This window comes from Jaculus jaculus, chromosome 9, assembly GCF_020740685.1.
Source record: "Jaculus jaculus isolate mJacJac1 chromosome 9, mJacJac1.mat.Y.cur, whole genome shotgun sequence".
NCBI classification, from domain to species: domain Eukaryota; kingdom Metazoa; phylum Chordata; class Mammalia; order Rodentia; family Dipodidae; genus Jaculus; species Jaculus jaculus.
The window spans coordinates 106,539,948-106,559,135 of record NC_059110.1 but is presented as its reverse complement, the minus strand read 5'-3'; the positions used below and the strand labels follow the sequence as shown (position 1 = coordinate 106,559,135).

General features: G+C 50.1%; 1 protein-coding gene across 1 annotated transcript in view; it reads left to right on the top strand.

Annotated features, from left to right (window-relative positions):
* Nucleotides 1-17,966, top strand: part of Abcc3 (ATP binding cassette subfamily C member 3) — a 70,316-nt gene extending 52,350 nt beyond the window's left edge. The window contains exons 25-32 of the mRNA XM_045158560.1: nucleotides 382-581; nucleotides 724-850; nucleotides 2,635-2,736; nucleotides 8,218-8,364; nucleotides 8,498-8,656; nucleotides 9,494-9,660; nucleotides 14,461-14,655; nucleotides 17,575-17,966. Of these exons, the coding sequence (XP_045014495.1) occupies nucleotides 382-581; nucleotides 724-850; nucleotides 2,635-2,736; nucleotides 8,218-8,364; nucleotides 8,498-8,656; nucleotides 9,494-9,660; nucleotides 14,461-14,655; nucleotides 17,575-17,683 (1,206 nt within the window). The 3' untranslated portion in view covers nucleotides 17,684-17,966. The remainder of the gene's footprint in view (nucleotides 1-381; nucleotides 582-723; nucleotides 851-2,634; nucleotides 2,737-8,217; nucleotides 8,365-8,497; nucleotides 8,657-9,493; nucleotides 9,661-14,460; nucleotides 14,656-17,574) is intronic.
* Nucleotides 17,967-19,188: the final 1,222 nt, after the last annotated feature.

Genomic DNA, 19,188 nt, shown 5'->3' with positions numbered 1-19,188 from the left:
GCATGCTCATACATACACACACATACATAAATAAATAAAATCTCTTGTTTGTCTGCTTGTTTGCTTTGTTTGTTGTTTGTTTGTTTCTTCGAGGTAGGGTCTCGCTTTAGGCCAGGCTGACCTGGGATTCACTATGTAGTCTCAGGGTGGCTTCCAACTCATGGTGATCCTCCTAACTCAGCCTCGTGAGTGCTGGCATTACAGGTGTACGCCCCACACCTGGCATAATTTTGTTTTGTTTTGTTTTCTCCAAGGGGAACTAGGAGAAGGCAGTATGGCTTTGTGGAACTGGCTAGTAGGAGGCTGGAGAATCACAGAGAGACTGAGTTGGGGAGTTTATGATCCTTAACACCACGCTCTCTCCCCTCCCCCCCCCCCCAGCGTTTCTACGTGGCCACGTCACGGCAACTGAAGCGGCTGGAGTCGGTCACTCGCTCTCCCATCTACTCCCACTTTTCAGAGACGGTGACCGGCACCAGCGTCATCCGGGCCTATGGCCGCAGCGAAGACTTCAAGATTCTCAGCGATACTAAGGTGGACGCCAACCAGCAGAGCTGCTACCCCTACATCGCTTCCAACAGGTCAGGAGCCTCTTTCACCCCTCGCCCTCGAATGCCCACAGGCTCTTTGAGGGGGGCCCCAAGTGAAGGCCCCCTGCCGCTGTCCTACGCAGAAACCCAGCCTCCCTGCACCCGCCCATTCCCTCCCTGTTGGTCCCCACAGGTGGCTGGGCATCCAAGTGGAGTTTGTGGGCAACTGCGTTGTGCTCTTTGCAGCACTGTTTGCAGTGATTGGGAGAAGCAGCCTGAATCCGGGGCTCGTGGGTCTTTCTGTGTCCTATGCTTTACAGGTGAGGAGGGTCCTGGGACCCCTAGGCAGGGTGGCTATGGAGCAGAGGCCTTACAGATGCCAAAAGTATCTCCTGAGTGCCACCCTCTGTCCTCAGTTGGCTCTCAAGGCCTGTGATCTCCCCAGCTAGATGTAGGGAGACACTCATTACGAGGGCATGTAATGCAGACTGGGGAGGGCTTTGTGGTGGGAGGAAGAAGCAAGAGGCACGGAGATGCAGTTCTGTGGCAGAGTACCTGCCTAGAAGCCAGGTTTGGGTGCAAGCCACAGAGGAAGGAGAAAGGGAAGGGAAGAAGGAATGTGGCTTGCAGTTTTCCTACTCTTGGGTATTGGGCAAATAATCTTGGATCTTGGACCCAAAGGCCCAATAGAACTTGCCATGTTGGGCAAAAAGCAGGTCAACCTGATGGAGTTCTGCCACAAGAAAGTGCAGGCTGGATCACACTTGGTGGATGTGTGCCCTCAGAGAAGCTACACTCAGTGTTTTGTGTCCTGGGCTTCCCCATGGATAGACTCAACCAAAACTACAGATAGAAAACATTTGAAAAAGCTAGGTGTGGTGGTGCACGCTTTTCATCCCAGCATTTGGGAGGCAGGGATAGGAGGATTGCTATAACTTTGAGGGCACCCTGAGACTACATAGTAAATTCCAGGTCAGCCTGGGCTAAATTGAGACCCTATGTTGAAAAACAAAAGAAAACATTTGAAAGAGGCCAGATGTGGTGACATATACCTGTAATCCCAGCACTTGGGAGGAGGCTGAGGCAGGAGGAGCGATGTGAATTCAATGCTATGCTGGCTTATATATGAGATGCTAACACACACACACACACACACACACGCACGCATGCATGCACACAACACACCCTCCCCTAAAAGAATATTTGGAGAAAAAAATTCCAGAAACATGCAAAAACGAGCAAGACTTGACTTCATCATTCCTCTGAACGCATGCCAATGAAGCGATGTGCAGCAGGCAGCCTATCGGGTACTGCTGGCAACCTAGAGATACAGGAAGATACGTGTAGGTTCCATGCAAATAGGGCCTCGTTTGATCTATGGGCCTTGAACTTCTGTAGATATTGCTGTCTTCTGCAGGGTAGGGGGTGATCCTGGAATGAATCCCCTGTTGCATGTAGATCAGATGACTAAGGGCCCAGGCTGGAGGTCACCCTGATACCAGCCTGTATGGTCCAAGAGTTATGTAACCACAAATGGGATTTTTGTAAATCAGATCACATTGTCACTGCCTCAGGTGGCTTGGAGCCAAACACATTAGTAAACAAAAGGCCATCCTGACAGGCCAGTCCTCTCCAAGCTTAGTGTGCATGTGAATCACCTGGAGACCTTGTTAAAATGTGCATTTTGATTCAGTGAGCTAGACTGGGCTGACTGAGCTAGAGTCAGGCAGGAGTCTGCATTTCTATCAAGGCTTCTTGGTACATAAAGTGTGGTCCCTGGACTAGCCGTATTGACATCTTCGGGGAGCTTGTTAGAAATGGAGACTCTCAGGTCCCACCTCACACTTACTGAATCACACACTGCATTTTAACAAGATGCTCTGGGAAGTCTTATGCATATTAAAGTTTGAGAAGCACTGGGTGAAGCTGTCCTTGTTTTAGTCCGCATTGTCACTGCCTGAGGCACCCTTGTGACTAGAGCCCCAGGCAGCATATACCTGTGGGTCACAGATGGGATGGGATCCCATTGATCACGGAATGAACTCTTCCCAAAACCATTGCCAGGAAAGATGGGGCCATTCCATAACCCAGTCCCTTTGGACAGGTGACAATGGCTCTGAACTGGATGATACGAATGATGTCAGACTTGGAGTCCAATATTGTGGCTGTGGAGAGAGTCAAAGAGTACTCCAAGACCGAGACGGAGGTGAGTCCTGCAAAGAGGCCGGTGGACCAGAGGAGGCTGGAGCAGCTGAGGAAGGGTGCTTTGTGGCTACTCATCCTTGAGCAAGACCAGAGTACCTCGCATCCATCCATCCATCTATCCAGCCCCTTAGAGCATCAGGCAGAGGTCAATGCTAGGAGGCATAGAACTCTCAGCGCTGAATATGAGATTGCGAGCCAGTGGGAGGGGAGGATGCAGCAGGGCTCTGTGGTAGATGGCAAGGCTCTGGGGTGATGTTCTCCAAGAAAGTAGACAGGGGAGATGGTTTGGCCGGAGTGATCAGGGGGAGAGCTGCAATTCTGGGGGTAGGCAAGTATTGACAGACAAGGAAAAATGGGGCTTGGGACCAAGAGATGAGCAGTATTCTAGCCCAAGAGGCCAGTCTGGTCACAGGAGCAGAGGCAAGGCAGCATGACTTTGTTCTTCTTCTGAGTGGGTCCAAACCTTTAAAAAAAAATAACTTATTATTGAGAGAGAATGGGCATGCCAGGGTCTCTAGCCACTGCAAATGAACTCTAGACACATGCGTCACCTTGTCCATCTGACTTATATGGGTACTGGGGAATCAAACCTGAGTCCTTAGGCCTCACAGGCAAGTGCCTTAACCATTAAGCCATGTCTCCAGCACCTAGAATTTTCTTCACTGAAGCCACACACCAGACTTCATCATGCCTGAAAGCTGTACCATCTCTGAGCTCCGTGTCAAGTAGCCCGCTTTCAGATCTCCTCCCCCTTCTTGCTCATGTGATCCAAGTCACTACTTTCAAAGTCACAGCACTGTCCTCACTGGGACTCCACTGCCATGACCCCTTTGCCTCTGTCCAGCAGCTCCTCTGTCTTTCCTGCCTCCTTGGTATCCTACCACCATGATACTCTTTAATCCCCATCCTCACCTCCAAATCACCACCCAAGTTAAGGCCAGCTCCGGTGCAACTGGAGAACAAGATCACTGATGGTCAAGTTCATAATTACACTCTACAATCTGGATCCCTGCTTTAATTCCCTCATAAACATTTTCCCCACTTCCAGAAAGACCTCTTTAAAATGTTTTCTGTCCTCATACCACATCTCCCTGTGCTCAGCCCTGACCTTGCCTGACACTTCCTTTCATGAGAAAATAGGTCAGAGACACGAACTCCCTCAGCCTTCTCGTCTCCAGGTCTCCAGTGCTCTAGTCCTGCCTGGACCTCCTCTGCCCTGCCCGTCTCTTTGAGCAGGTGTCATCCATTTTCCGTCAAAGTCCAGCACCTCGGATTCTTCCTGTGGTCACTGGAGGTCCTGACTTCCTGAGTCATGCCTTCCGGCTCTGTGCCTCTATGGGTTGATTTCCATTCATGGATAAGTGTTCCATCCCACCCTCCATTCTAGACACAAACATTCTCTTCCCTATGTCCTGCTGCCCCAGCTCTCTGCTGTTGTGGAGTCCATTTAATTATTATTATTATTGTTTGTTTTTGAGGTAGGGTTTCACTCTATCCCAGGCTGACCTAGAATTCACTATGTAGTCTCAGGATGGCATTGAACTCACAGTGATCCTCCTACCTGTGCCTCCCGAGTGCTAGAATTAAAGGTATGAGCCACCACACCTGACATATTTTATTGCATGTATATGTGTGTGTGTTCATGTGTGCAAATGCCCATGTGTGGAGGTCAGAGAACAACCTTATGTGCTTGTCATTGCCTTTGGCTTTATTAGGAGGCAGGGTTCTCTTGTGTGTTCAAGGGAGCTGACTCACAAACTTTTGAGATCTGTCTCCATCTCCCTTCTCACCACAGGCATGCTGAGATTACAGACCCTTCCACCACATATCCAGCTCTACATGGACTCTGGGGATCCACACTTGGGTCATCAGGCTCGCACAGCAAGCACTTTACCTCCTGAGCCATCTTCCCAGCCTCAGGAAGTCCATTTTAAACTGTGGTCCTGGGCTGAAGAGATGGCTCAGTGGTTAAGGCACTTGCCTGCAAAGCCTAAGAACCCAGGCTCAATTCCCCAGTACCCATGTAAAGCCAGATGCACAAAGTGGCGCATGCATCTGGAGTTCATTTGCAGAGGCTAGAGGCCCTGGCGTGCCCATACTCTCTCTGTCTGCTTGTAAATAAATAAAAATCATGGTCATCTGTACATTGTCTCACCACTTCCCCCTTATTCTGGGTTATGCCTGATGCAGCCAACTTTCTAGACTTCTAGACTTCTCACAGTCTGCTTTTTGGTTTTTCAAGGTAGGATCTTGCTCTAGCCTAGGCTGACCTGTCATTCACTATGTAGTCTCAACGTAGCCCCAAATTCACGGCGATCCTCCTACCTCTGCCTATCAAGTGCTGGGATTAAAGCCATGCTCCACTATGCCCGACTTTGCTATCTTTTCTTTTTTCTTTCTTCCTTCCTTCCTTCCTTTCTAAAGCATGCCCAACAGACTGGTCTTTTATTTTTAATGTGAAAGAGCAAGAGTGAGAGAGAGAGAATTGATGTGCCAGGCCCTCCAGCCACTGCAATCGAATTCCAGACATGCGTGCGCCCCTGTGCACACGTGTGACCTTGCGTGCTTGTGTCACTGCGCATCTGGCTTACATGGGACCTGGAGAGTCGAGCATGAGTTGTTAGGCTTTGCAGCCAAGAGCCTGAACCACTAAGCCATGTCTCCAGCCCTGCTTTCTTTTTTAAAAGATATTTTCTCTCTTTCTCTCTACTTGAAAATAAATTAAAAGATTTTTATTTATTAATTTTCAAAAGAGAGAATATGCATGCCAGGGCCTCCTGCTACCAAGAAATCCAGGAACATAGGCCACTTTGTGTGTCTGGCTTTAATGTGGATACTGGAGAAGTGAACTTTAGCCAGCAGGCTTTGTAAGAAAATGCCTTTAACCACTGAGCCACATCCCCTGCCACAGTCTGCTTTCTACTGAAACAGCTCACCCATGTCCTGCATGACTTTAACGTAGGGGATGCTGTTCTGTTCTTATCTGATTCAACATCAGCACATTCACATGAAACAACCCACCCTTCCTCTCGGGATCCTCTGGGTCCTTGGATGCAGGCTATGGGCCTGCTAAAGGGCCTTCAGTGAGGCCCTATTCCCACCAGCCTGGCCTCCTTGCTAACCCTGCCTTCCTTGCTTCTCTCTGGCTCCAGATGTTCACATCTTCTTCTTCATGGCCAGCAGTCCAGTTTGTCCTGCAGACACACATAGTCTCCTGTACCCCAAATGATGTGTCTGTCATTGTCACCTTGGAATTCTTTTATTTTCTTCTCAAAAAAATTATTTACATGCAGAAAGAGAAGACAGACAGAAAATGGATATACCTAACCACTACAAATGAACTCCACATGCATGTGCCACTTGTACCTCTGGCTTTATGTGGGTGCTGGAGAATTGAACCTGGGTCATTAGGCTTTGCGGGCAAGTGCCTTAAAGACTGATCCATCTCTCCAGCCCCACCTTGGCATTCTTATTTTTTTTTCTTTTTTCATTTTAAAATATTTCTTTGCAAGCAGAGAGAAAATGAAAGAGAGAGCGAATGGGGTAGCCAGGGCCTCCAGCCACTGCAAATGGACTCCAGATGCATGTGCCACCTTATACATCTCGCTTTACATGGGTACTAGGGAATTGAACCTGAGCTGTCAGGCTGTGCAAGCAAGCACCTTTAACTGCTGAGCCATCTTTCCAGTCCCCTTATTTATTATTACTATTTTTTCTTATCAAGAAGCCCTGTAGCAGTTACCTTTTTGTTCCTGGGACAAAACCACCCACCCCAAAGCAGCTCATGGTAGCAGAGGGTATATTTCAGTTGCAATCTAGAGGGGAAGTTTCATCATGGTGGGAAAAAGCAGGGCTGGGCAGAAGCTGGACACCACATCTTGTCACATTAGCTGGAAGGTAGCAGAAAGAGTGAGTTAGCCACCTCGCACCCAGTAGGGTGACCTTAACAAACCTCACGGTCTGCTTCCAGTGACACACCTCCTCTAGGAAGACTCCACTTCTCAAAGGCTCCACCAGCTAAGTATGAAGTATGAGGTTTAATCGCAAACACATGGAGCTATGAGGGTATGGGGGACATTTCACATTTAAACCACCATAGGCCCTGTGTTTGTTTTGCCCTGGGCCTCCCAAATGATGTAGCTGGTTCTGTCTTGAAGCCACCACCCTCCTACCAGAGCCAGTCTATTCTCCTTACAGTGGCCAGAGAGATCCTTTAAAAATCTCTTTGGGGCTGGAGAGATGGCTTAGTGGCTAAGTGCTTGCCTATGAAGCCTAAGGACCCCAGTTCCATGCCCAAATCATCAGAACCCATGTAAGCCAGATGTACAAGGGGGTGCATGCGTCTGGAGTTCATTTGCAGTGGCTGGAGGCCCTGGCATGCCCATTCTCTCTCTCTGTCTCTGTCACTCTCGAGGCCACCCTGACATTACATAGTGAATTCCAGGTCAGCCTGGGCTACATTGAGACCTTACCTCAAAAACAACAAAAATATTTTTTTTAATTTTTAAAGAAATCATAAAGGTGACTAAAGGTATACTACGGCAGGCAGAAAGGGCACCCCAAGGATGCAGAGTATGAAAACAGTGGAAGGTGGGGTATCAGGATGGGGAAGTCTTGGAGTGGCACTTTTGGGAAATAAAGGGACAGGGCTGGGGTGTGGCTTGGTGGTGGCATGATTGCCTATCATGCATGTGTCCCATGTAGGAACAGTCCGAGGTTTGAAGCCCTCATAGAGCACTAGGGTTCTAGGCCTGTCGGGCAGAGAACACAGTGGGTCAGGGCCAAGATGTCTTAAGAGAGAGGAATCTGTCCAAGGCTCAGGGTCCATTGCGGAAGAGGTGACAGAAAGAATGTAAGATCCAAAAGAAGGGTAGGGCTCCTTAGAACACGCTCCTTCAGACACAAAATAGCCTGGATGTCTATGACCTCACAGTGCCTGACACTATGTACACAAGACCATCATAACAGGAAAAAATGACATCAAAATAAAAGACTGGTTGAGAGGGGGGAGGGGTATGATGGAGAGTGGAGCTACAAATGGGAAAGTGGGGGGAGGGAGGGAATTACCATGGGTTTTTGTCTATAATTATGTAAGATGTAAATAAAAATAAATAATAGGGGCTGGAGAAATGGCTTAGTGGTCAAGCGCTTGCCTGTGAAGCCTAAGGATCCCAGTTCCAGTAGGCTCGATTCCCCAGGACCCACGTTAGCCAGATGCACAAGGGGGCGCATGCGTCTGGAGTTCCTTTGCAGTGGTTGGAGGCCCTGATGTGCCCATTCATTCTCATTCTCTCTCTCTCTCTCTCTCTCTCTCTCTCTCTCTCTCTCTCTCTCTCTGCCTCTTTCTCTGTCTGTCGCTCTCAAATAAATAAAAACAAACAACCAAAACGTTCATTTTTAAATAATAAAGAGGCAAAGCTGGGTAATGTGAGAGGGCCCAGGTGGCACCAATCTGATGAGAACTTAACTGCCATTCCCCCAGGCCCCCTGGGTAGTGGAGGGCAGGCGTCCTCCGGAAGGCTGGCCCCAGCACGGAGAGGTGGAGTTCCGGAATTACTCAGTGCGGTACCGCCCGGGCTTGGAGCTGGTGCTGAAGAACCTCACGGTGCGCGTGCGAGGTGGGGAGAAGGTACGTGGGCCCGGGGAGCTGACTCGGCCCTCGGGGGGAGCACGGGTCTCAGAGGCAGGTGCTCTAGACACGGGGCCGCTGCACTGCTACTGTGGACCGGGAGGGCCCCTGACAGGCCTTCCCACCCTCGCAGATTGGCATCGTGGGCCGAACCGGGGCTGGGAAGTCCTCCATGACCCTCTGCCTGTTCCGCATCCTGGAGGCCGCAGAGGGTGAGATTCTCATCGATGGCCTCAACGTGGCGGACCTGGGGCTCCACGACCTGCGTTCTCAGCTCACCATCATCCCCCAGGTACCGCGGGCCCGCCTGACCTCCTCCCAACCTTTCGTAGCTCGGGAACTGAGGCTGGGGTCTTGTGGGGGGGGCTGGTGGGGGAGAAGGCTGCACAGCAGGGAGCAGAGTCAACTACAAGCCACCCAGCCGCAGATCTGGAAGGGTCGAGGCACACCCTGGACCTGTCCTTGGTCTAGCAAATAAGACGGACCACAAGACCCTCCCAGGATGGCATCGTGGAGATGTCCTGTGTGGCTCTCCTGGTTGGTGGCACAGCTCAGGATTGCACATCTTGGGCTGGGATGGTTGGGTGGATAAGGTGCTCGCTGTGCAAACGTAAGCGCCCGAGTTTGGATCCCCAGCACCCACGGGGGCGCATGTCTGTGAACCCCGCCAGCTGTGGCAAGCAGGGAGACAGAGACAGGAGAGTAACGCTGCTGATGCCCGGAACTTAGCAGTAAATGAGAGACCCTTCCTCAAACAAGTGAAGAGCAACACTAACGTGGTCCTCTGACCGCCACATGCATGCTGTGACAAGCACGTGCTGCATCACACACACACACACACACACACACACACACACACACACACACCTCTCTCTCTGGCTCTTCAAGTGTTTGTTTTTCCCCCTTTCTTTTCAAAAAGCTGATTAAGTGGCCCTGGTTGCTGCTTCAGTGGGGAACTTAGCCATCAGCCCCCACAGACAGTTTCCTATCTCCCTGGCAGTGTCCCCCTTCTGAGCGGCTGGGACAGAGTGGGAACACTACTGCCTAAATCTCTCTTGTCCTTGCTCTGGGGCCAGGAGCTCCTTATGGGATCTGACTGCTGCTTCCTGAGGCCTTGCTGTTTTACCAGGACCCCATCCTGTTTTCGGGGACCCTGCGCATGAACCTGGACCCCTTTGGCCGATACTCTGAGGAGGACATCTGGAGGGCCCTGGAGCTGTCCCACCTGCACACGTTTGTGAGCGACCAGCCAGAAGGCCTGGATTTCCAGTGCTCTGAGGGTGGGGAGAACCTCAGGTAGGGTGAGAGTGGATGGTCAGGACTGTGGGTGCTGCGCACTCTGGAGTTAAATGACAGAATCCAGGCAATACCCCTCCTCCCCTCACTGCCCCATCTCAGCCAAGGTTACATCAGGCATCATTTTGTATGGGGCACATTCTATGTGCCTGGCATAGGGTGATTCCTCACAGACGCCTCACAAGAGCCCAGAGGTGGTCCACAGTCTCAGTCTGCAGTGAGGAAACAAGTTCAAAATTGGGTGGGGTGGGGGCTGTTGATCAAATTTGCACAGTTGGGAGAAGACATGCCTCGCATTGAAACCAGCTCTGGTTTTCTTCTAATGCAACTTAATGGTATCCAGCCTCCTTGGTTTGCTGTGGGTGCCAGGGTGACGTTGTCAGGCTACACCTGGGTGGGGAGGGACGTTCTGAGTCACTCCTGTGAAGCAGGTGAGACGAAGCCGACCATGTATTAGGAAAGTCAGAGATGTTCTCAGGATGGAGGCAGCGCCCCACTTAGGTTCTCCCAGCACTTCCTGTCTCCCTTCCAGAGCTCCAGGTTCCATACCCCATTGTCAGGGGAGACCAGCACTCCTTAATGAGTCAAAAGCCTCAAGAATCCTACCTATCCTACATCTGTGTTTGCTGCGGCATTTTCCTTTTCTTTTCTTTTTGTTTTGTTTTTTGAGGTAGAGTCTCACTTTAGCTCAGGCTGACCTGGAATTCTCTATGTAGTCTCTCAGAGTGGCCTAGAACTCACGGTGATCCTCCTACCTCTGCCACCATGCCTGGCCATTTTCTTGTTTTTGTTTTTTTGAGGTAGGGTCTCACTAGCCCAGGCTGACTGGGAATTCACTCTGTAGTCTCAGGGTGGCCTTGAACTCACAGTGATCCTCCTAACTCAGCCTCCCAAGTGCTGGGATTAAAGGTGTGCACCACCACACCCTGATCTGTTATTTTTTTTCCTCCTTCTTCTCCTCTTCTTCCTCCTTCCCCTCCCCACTCTTCTTTTTTTTGGTTCTCTGAGGTAGGGTCTCACTTTAGCACTGGCTGACATGAAACTCAACTCTGTAGTCCCAGGATGGTCTCAAATTCACAGCAATTGATCCTACTACCTCAGCCTCCCGGGGCTAGGATTAAAGACAAAGCCTCACTATGTACTACAGGTGGTCCTAGAACTCAAGGCAATCGTCCAGCTTCACCCTCCCAAGTGCCAAGTATTTTATCCAGCCCAATGTATCAAAACTATCATTTCATGACACAAAATGGCCTGGATATCCATGACCTCACAGTGCCTGACACTACCTACACAAGATCATCATAATAGGAGGAAAAGATCATGACATCAAAATAAAAGAGAGACTGATTGAGAAGGGGAGGGGATATGATAGAGAGTGGAGTTTCGAAGGGGAAAGTGGGGGGAGGGAATTACAATGGGTTATTGTTTACAATTATGGAAGTTGTCAATGAAAAAAATAAAATAAAATAATTTATTTATAGCCAAAAAAAACAACAACAAAAAATATCATTTCAATATGCCACCAATATCAAAGTTGTTAGGTAGTACAGGTCGACAGTCCCAGTGCTTGGGAGACTTATGCACACAACAATACTCCTACATCTGCCTCCCAAGTGCTGGGATTAAAGGCATGTGCTTCAATGCCCGGCACACATGATGTATTTTCCTCCCTCCCCCCCCCCTTCTCTCTCTTTGTTGATGATGGGACTCAAACCCAGGGCCTTCAGAGCGTTGGTCATGCTACGTAGATACTCTCCCACTGAGCTACATCTTCAGCCTTTTATTTTCATTTATTTTTGCTCGGGTAGATGTGTAGGTGTGGAGTATGTGTGGATGTGTGGTGTGTTATATGTGATGCATGCATGTGTGTGAAGATGCACTCACCATTCATGTGCTGGTGCCAGAGGAGGACTTCAGGTGCTCTTTTCTATTGCTCATCCATGTACTTCCTTGAGATGAGGCCTCTCCCTCCACCTGGAGCTTTCAGTGTTAGTCAGGGGCCCCTAGTGATTCTCTAGTCTCCCCACCAACTGGGGTTATAGACATGTGTGACCATGCCCAGATTTTTGTGTGGGTTCTGAAGAAACTGAACTCCAGTTATCCCAAGCCTCCCAGATCCTCGTGCTTAAAGCAGCAAGCACTCTTAACCACTGAGTCATCTCCTCAGTTCCTAATTTTCACGCTTTTTTTTTTTTTTTCTGTTTGTTTTTTCAAGGCATGGTTTTACTGTAGCCCAGGTTGACCTGGAATTCACTGGGTAGTCTCATGGTGGCCTCGAACTCATAGCGATCCTCCTACCTCTGCCTCCCAAGTATAGGATTAAAGGTCTGCACCACCACACGTGGCTTCTTTTTTTTTTTTTTTCTTCTTTTGTTTAAAGAGAGAAGAGAGGTAGAGAGGTAGAGAGGCAGAAAGAATGGGCATGCCAGGGACTCCAGCTGCTGCAAACAAACTCCAGATGTGTGTACCACTATGTATCTGGTTTTATATGAGAACTGGGGAATTGAACTGGAGTCATTAGGTTTTGCAGGCAAACACCTTAGCTGCTGAGCCATCTCTCCAGTCCTCTAATTTTCCTTCTTACTTGCAGTCTACCTCATGGATCAAAACTTGAAACAACAACAGAAGCCACACATTTGCCCAGCACAGAATGCTTCCGGCTTCAAAGTACTTTGATCTCCACTATCTCTTTAATCTTTATGGGCTGGAAATTACTTTCCCAGTGCTGCTCAGTGCGCTGGGGGCAGGGCAGGGAAATGGAGGATTTTGTCCCAACACTTTCCTGGCTGCATTAAAGAGCGTTCCTCAAACACAAAATGGGTGGGGCTGGGCTTCATCCTACTACTTGGCAAGTTGAGGCAGGAGGATTGAAAGTTCAAGGCCAGCCTGAACAATTTAGGGAGACCCGGTCTCAAAATAAAAAGTACATGGGGGGCTGAAGAGATGGCTTAGCGGTTAAGCGCTTGCCTGTGAATCCTAAGAACCCTGGTTTGAGCCTTGATTCCCCAGGACCCACATAAGCCAGATGCACAAAGTGGCACATGCATCTCAAGTTCGTTTGCAGTGGCTGGAGGCCCTGGGGCACCCATTCTCTCTCCCTCTCTCCCTTTGCCTCTTTCTCTCTCTGTCTGTCGCTATCAAATAAATAAATAAAAATAAACAAAAAAATAAAAAATAAATAAAGTATAGAAAACACTGGTCATGGTGGTGCATACCTTTAATCCCAGCACTCAGGAGAGAGAGGTAGGAGGATCGCCATGAGTTTGAGGCCAACCTGAGATTACATAGTGAATTCCAGGTCAACCTGGGCTAGAGCAAAACCCTACCTTTGAAAAACAAAAAGTATAAAAAAGTACTGGCTAGGGCTAGAGAGATGGCTTACCACATAAGGTGTTTGCCTGTGAAGCCTAAGGATCCAGGTTTGATTCCCCAGCACCCACATAAGTCAGATGCACAAGAGGACACACGTATCTGGAGTTTGTTTGCAGTGGCTAGAGGCCCTGTTGCACCCATTCTCTCTATACCTGCCTCTCTGTCTCTCTCTCAAAATGGATTAAAAAAAAAAAAAAAAAAAGGCACTGAGCTGGGTGCACGCCTTTAATCCCTGCACTGGGGAGGCCGGGCCACACTGACACTGCATAGTTAATTCCAGGTCGGCCTGGGTCAGAGTGAGATCCTATCTCGAAAAACAGACAAAAGCACTGGCTAGGGATACAGCTTAGTGGTAGAGCACTTGCCTAACATGTGCAAGGGCTTGTGTTCATTCTCCACCACCAAAAAAAGAAACAAGCAGGCAACTGGGAGGACTGCCCACCACCCCAGGTATTCCTGTATCGGTAAATGTTCACTTAAACTGGCTTTCACCTGTGAAGCCACATTGGAGGTTGCTGGAAGATAGTAGGGGCTTTCCACCACCTCCCCCGCACCACCCACTGAGCTCCTAGAGTTGTATGCTGGCCCCCGGTTCTACACATCAGGATGGGAGACAGAAACGGGCTCTCCTCTCCCTCACTAAGCCTGCGGCCACTTTAAGAATAACCTGTTTCCTGTGCCAGGCCGACGGTAAATCAGCCTTGAGTTCTATCTGGCAGCTCACTGCTCTGCCCAAACCTTCATTAGTTTGCGGGAAGGGGCCAAGGAGGGAGTCCGGCCTCACTCTGGCTGTGACTCACTCCTTTGGGAAGGGCTGAGGTATTTGTCCTTGGGTGTGGGGGTTCTGTGGCCTCTGTGGTTGTGAACACAGCCTTGCTTTGTCTACCACCTCTGGCTTCCAAGGCAGGAGGTGGCAGACATGTATCCAACTTCCTGGTCTCCAGTGAACACACATGGGGAGTCCCTAGGTCCTTCCTTCCCTGTCCCTTTCTTGTCCCCCAAATAGTTTCATGGTTTCTATACCCATGGGGGTGAGAGATGACTGCCTGAATGGTATAATCATAGGCTAAGCAAGATAGTAATGGTGGCTTGGATGCAAATGAAGGAAAAATACAATGCTGTTACTAACAGTGCAAAGGACTGAATGACCACAGACTCGACTGCTAGTTGCCGAGTGAGGGTGAGGAAGAAAGCACAAGAAGAGTGGACCCTGGGGTTCCAGGTCATCTTCCACAATGATGTCTGGCTCTGGTTCTGCCTCTCAGGCCCCTCACCATCCTGTGGTATCCTGACAGCTCGGACTATTATAGGGAAGGAGCAGCCATTCTGGAGCTGCCGAGGAGTAGAGACCGAAGCTGGTCTGGAGCGAGGCCTGAAAGGCCGCTGGGGCACCCAGCTTGAATGCCTGTCTTCTTCCTTCCTTCCCAGTGTTGGCCAGAGGCAGCTCGTGTGCCTGGCTCGAGCCCTGCTCCGTAAGAGCCGTGTCCTGGTTTTGGACGAAGCCACAGCTGCCATTGACCTGGAGACTGACGACCTCATCCAGGGGACCATTCGCACCCAGTTCGATGCCTGCACCGTGCTGACCATTGCCCACCGACTCAACACCATCATGGACTACACCAGGTGGGCCAAGGAGATCCACTAGGGACCTGAGCGTCGCCTGAACATCAGGAAGGACGTCAGGAAGAGCTAGGGCAAATGAGGGTCTCTGGGCACAGAAGGGCTTCTACAATTGGTTAGAGTATGGAAGTGCAGAGCAGGGTTTCCCAAGGTATGGACAAGGGGCAGAACAGAACAGGGTTGTCTGGGCACAGGAATGGGAGCACAGAGACATATTCAAAGACATGGGGTTCCTTTGGAATTACCAACATGTGGAGAAGGGCAGACTGGGTCTTCCCAGGCACTGGGAACTGTGCCCAAGCCACACAGCTGCTGCCTCCCATCAGTGGGTGAGGCGAGGTCACCCCTCTGTAACCTCATCCTTTCATCCTTTCCAAGCCTGCTGATGGAACATTGCACACCCATCACTTCTTTTTTTAAAAATTTTTTTTTTGTTTATTTTTATTTATTTGAGAGCGACAGAGAGAGAAAGGGGCAGATAGAGAATGGGCATGCCAGGGCCTCCAGCCACTGCAAACGAACTCCAGATGCATGTGCCCCCTTGTGTATCTGGGTTATGTGATGTGGGTCCTGGGGAATTGAGCCTCGAATCGAGCCCGGGGTCCTTAGGCTTCACAGGCAAGCGCTGAACCGCTAAGCCAGCTCTCCAGCCCCTCACACCCACCACTTCTTCGGTGGAGGTTTGGTCCCCTTCTTGCTGACTAGACTCTAACAGTGCTTGAAGAGCCCCTGATCTCTGTGTGACTGCACAATGTGTAAAGCTTTTCTGAGCCTGTTTCCAGCAGGTTATTTTCCAGCAGTCAGGATTATTTTAAGGAGTCAATGAAATAATGTGTCTAAACCGCAGGTGACATTGGGAAATGTCAGTTGGCTCCTCAGGCCTGTTTGGTCCTGTGGTTCTCCCTAGCACTTGTCGCGCAAGGATGAGGGGAGGGGTCTTGCCCTGAAAATCTTTTGGTTTCCTTGGGAAGCAGGTCACTCAGCAAAAGGGAAAAAGGATAACCTTGCTCCTCACTCTGGCCTGTGTCAAGGTGTGGGGCTGAAGGACAGGGGCAGGGGGCTTGGTGACTCAGAAGCTCAACGAGAGTGAGTTGGCACTGGCCTGGCAGGCTGGGCTTCCTACACCTGAGGGGTGGGAGCCCTGAAAGACGAGGAGACAGGGAACGAAAGAGTCTTTATGAATGTATAATGGGAACAGAATTGTCAGTAGACCTTCAGTCAGTCAGCAAACTCCCTCGGGGCAGTATGGAAGTGGGTTAGGACTACAGACAAGGTAATGGGCCAATCTACACTTTTTTCTTTCTTTCTTCACTCCTCCTTTCTTTCTTTCTTTTTGAAAAAGAGAGAGAGAGAAAGAATGGGCACGCTATCACCACTAGCCACTGCAAATGAACTCTAGAAACACGTGCCACCTTGTGCATCTAGCTTTATATGGGCCCTGGGGAATTGAACCTGGGCCCTTAGGCCCTGCAGGCAAGCAACCACTCAGCCATCTCTTCAGCCCTTTTTCTTTCTTTCCTCTTTCTTGAGGCAAGGTCACACTCTAGCCCAAGCTAACCTAAAACTCACTCTGGAGCCCAAGCTACTCTCAAATTCACAGCAATCCTTTAACCTCAACCTCTGCAGTGTTGGGATCCCAGGTGTGAACCACAATGCCTGGCTCAATCCAAGCTCTTTTGGAAGAGGGCTTTCTTCCCCATGCAGCCAGCAGTGTCCAGGGAGCCGTCAGGATGGCTGGCGCTGTCTTGTGTCTGTCCCATCTCTACCCAGTGGTTATCTCTGACTCCTACCCAGGACCCCAGTGGTAGAAACAGTAAGGTAGGCAGGAATTGTTGGGCTTTGGGTCTAGGCTGAGCTGAGGCTTAGGCAAAAATGGTTCAATTCACCACCAACCCTGGGGTGGGTAGGAATTCACTCATTCTAATAGGGCAGGCGAAATGAATCAGTCTGTGGAGCCTATAATTAAAGCCCAGGGGAAGGAAGCAGAGGTCTCCATGTGCAAGCCAGAGGAACTCTGTTCACACTAGAGACCACTCTGCTAAGGAAGGTTAGCACCAGCCAGACCCCAAAAGAGGAAGAAGGGGTAGAGGAGGGAGGTGAGGAAGGGAGGTAGCTGACTACATAGTCCCACAGCAGGAGGCTGGAGGGCAGAGCCAGAAAGAGGACCAGGCCCCAGTGCTGCTCTTGAGGACAAGGGACTCAGTCCTCATGCTCAGGGCCAAAAGATATGGAAGACTTGGATTTTGCATGGGGAGTCTCCTGGTCCTAGTGTGGGTCGTCAGTGATGACCACTTCTTTCCAGGGCACAGATCTGGGAGTCTAGCAGGTAGAGAGCAGCCTGCCCCTCCAGGACAGGATTCTCTCTCCAGGCTCAGGAGCCCTTTCCTCTTCCTGCTTATTGTGGTGGAGTCAGCCTCTTGGTCTTGTACAGAGGGGGTGGGGGGTTGCTGACTAGCCCCAGGCTCAGGGCAGCAGTGGTGACAGCAGCCCAAGTCCCAGATTCCAGCATTGGCCTCACTGCAGCCCGGTTTCCTGCTGTGTTCCTTTGTGAGATGGCACAAAGCAGATGGATGTGCACAGGTCCTGGATCCCTGCACACAGCCTGCTGAAAACCCGTGACCCCCGCAAGGGGAAGGGCTCATTAGGGAAGGCTTTCAGAGCCCAGACTAGCAGAGATGAATAGGACGTTATGTTTGATCCCAGAAACTGCTTCATGCGCCGGGAAAGCTAACAAAAACGGCGAAAATAACCAGCCTTGCAAGTGTGCCCATGTGGCATAGCGGCTGTGCTGGGTGGGCTGGCTGGAGTGAGTGGGCTGACATGTCACTGCAGGGACTGGTGAACACTATCTAGGGGCAGGGATGGCCTCTGGGGCTGAGGCTTGGCAGACAGACATCTGACCAGTTCTTTCTCTTTTTTCAGGGTTCTAGTCTTGGACAAAGGGGTGGTAGCTGAATTTGATTCTCCAACAAACCTCATTGCAGCTGGAGGTATCTTCTACGGGATGGCCAAAGATGCAGGACTTGCCTAAAATACATTCGTGGGGTTTCCTCCTGGTCTTTCCTAGGAGGAGAACACCATGTGTCCACACAATGGACTTGGTGGAAATCAGCAGGGGCATCTGTGAAATTGTCTCTGTAAAGCACCTTGCAGAACAGCCACGCTTATGACAGACAGGAATGAGAAAGGCCCTAGAAGACGCTCAGCCGGAGGTGACAGCTACTTGGAGGACAGACTAGAACCTGGGTCTCCTGGTTCCCATCTAGCCTAATTCCCACACTGATCTGTTTTTAGAGGATGATTTCCCTCCTGCCTTTGTCTTTTCATATTTTTCAAAAGTTGTTTTTTTTTTTTTTTTTCCAGATAGGGTTTCACTTTAGTCCAGGCTGACCTGGAATTCACTCTGTATTCCCAGGGTGGCCTCGAACTCACAGTGATCCTCCTACCTCTGCCTCCGGATGCTGGGATTAAAGACATGCACCATCCCGCCCAGCCTTTTTTTTTTTTTTTTTTTAATGAATCTTCTTCCTGGACCAGCAGATTGCCAGGTCAGGCTGTCCCAGGAACTTAGTACTATAGTCTGGTGTTGCTTGAATCCATTTCAAAGGGAATACTGATGAAATAAAGCTGTGTGGCTGATAGTGTGCACATGGGGTTTGTCCTTTTAATTACTATCCCCAAGGTCTGGGGGTTAGGACCTTTAGAGGAAGCTGAGAAGAACCTGGAGAAGCAGAGGACGACTTCCTACACCTTTGTGTGGCTGCAGTTATCTGAGACCTTGAGACCCAAAGCTTTTGGCTGGAAATACCATCTTCACAGCCAAAATTCACTGGGTAATTGCAGTAGCTGCCTGTAATTTGACCTAAGGCCTGGGCGTCCTGGGAAAGCTACTGAGACCGCCTCTGTATGGTGTCAGCTTTCTAAGCTGTCTCCTGAGGCTGAGGGGCATGGAGCCTCACTTCCTAGTTCTAGAAGCCTGCTCATCAGGATGCCTCCCGTCCTGCCTCTCCTCCCGTCAGCTGCAAAGAATAGGGGCTGCCTGACCTCCCCCCACCCAATATCCACAGTCCCAGGCTGACAAGATGCCAGCGCTGGATTAAATTCACTGTTTGGAGCAAGCCAACTCAAGCCTTATTTTTTGAGGGGTAAGGGACCACCTGGCACCAGGACTTGTACTTGGGATCGACCTCTTCTCCATGCACCTCAGTTTTCTGTCTTTTCTTACTCTGGTACTTTTTTTTTTTTGGTTTTCCGAGCTCAGGCTGACCTGGAATTCACTCTGTAGTCTCAGGGTGGCCTTGAACTCATGGCGATCCTCCTGCCTCCTTGAAGGAAAGCACTACCACACCCGGTTTGTATTTTAATTCCTGATGTATGTGACTGGTTGCAGGAGGTGGCGGTGGCTTCTTTCCCGCCCTCAGTGGTTTGCAGGTGCTGTGAGGATGACTCCTTTGATCTGGTTTTTTCTACATGCTCTGGGCTGGCCTGTGCTGCAGAACTGTTTGTTAAAGGTTAATCACATTTGGGGGTGGGAGG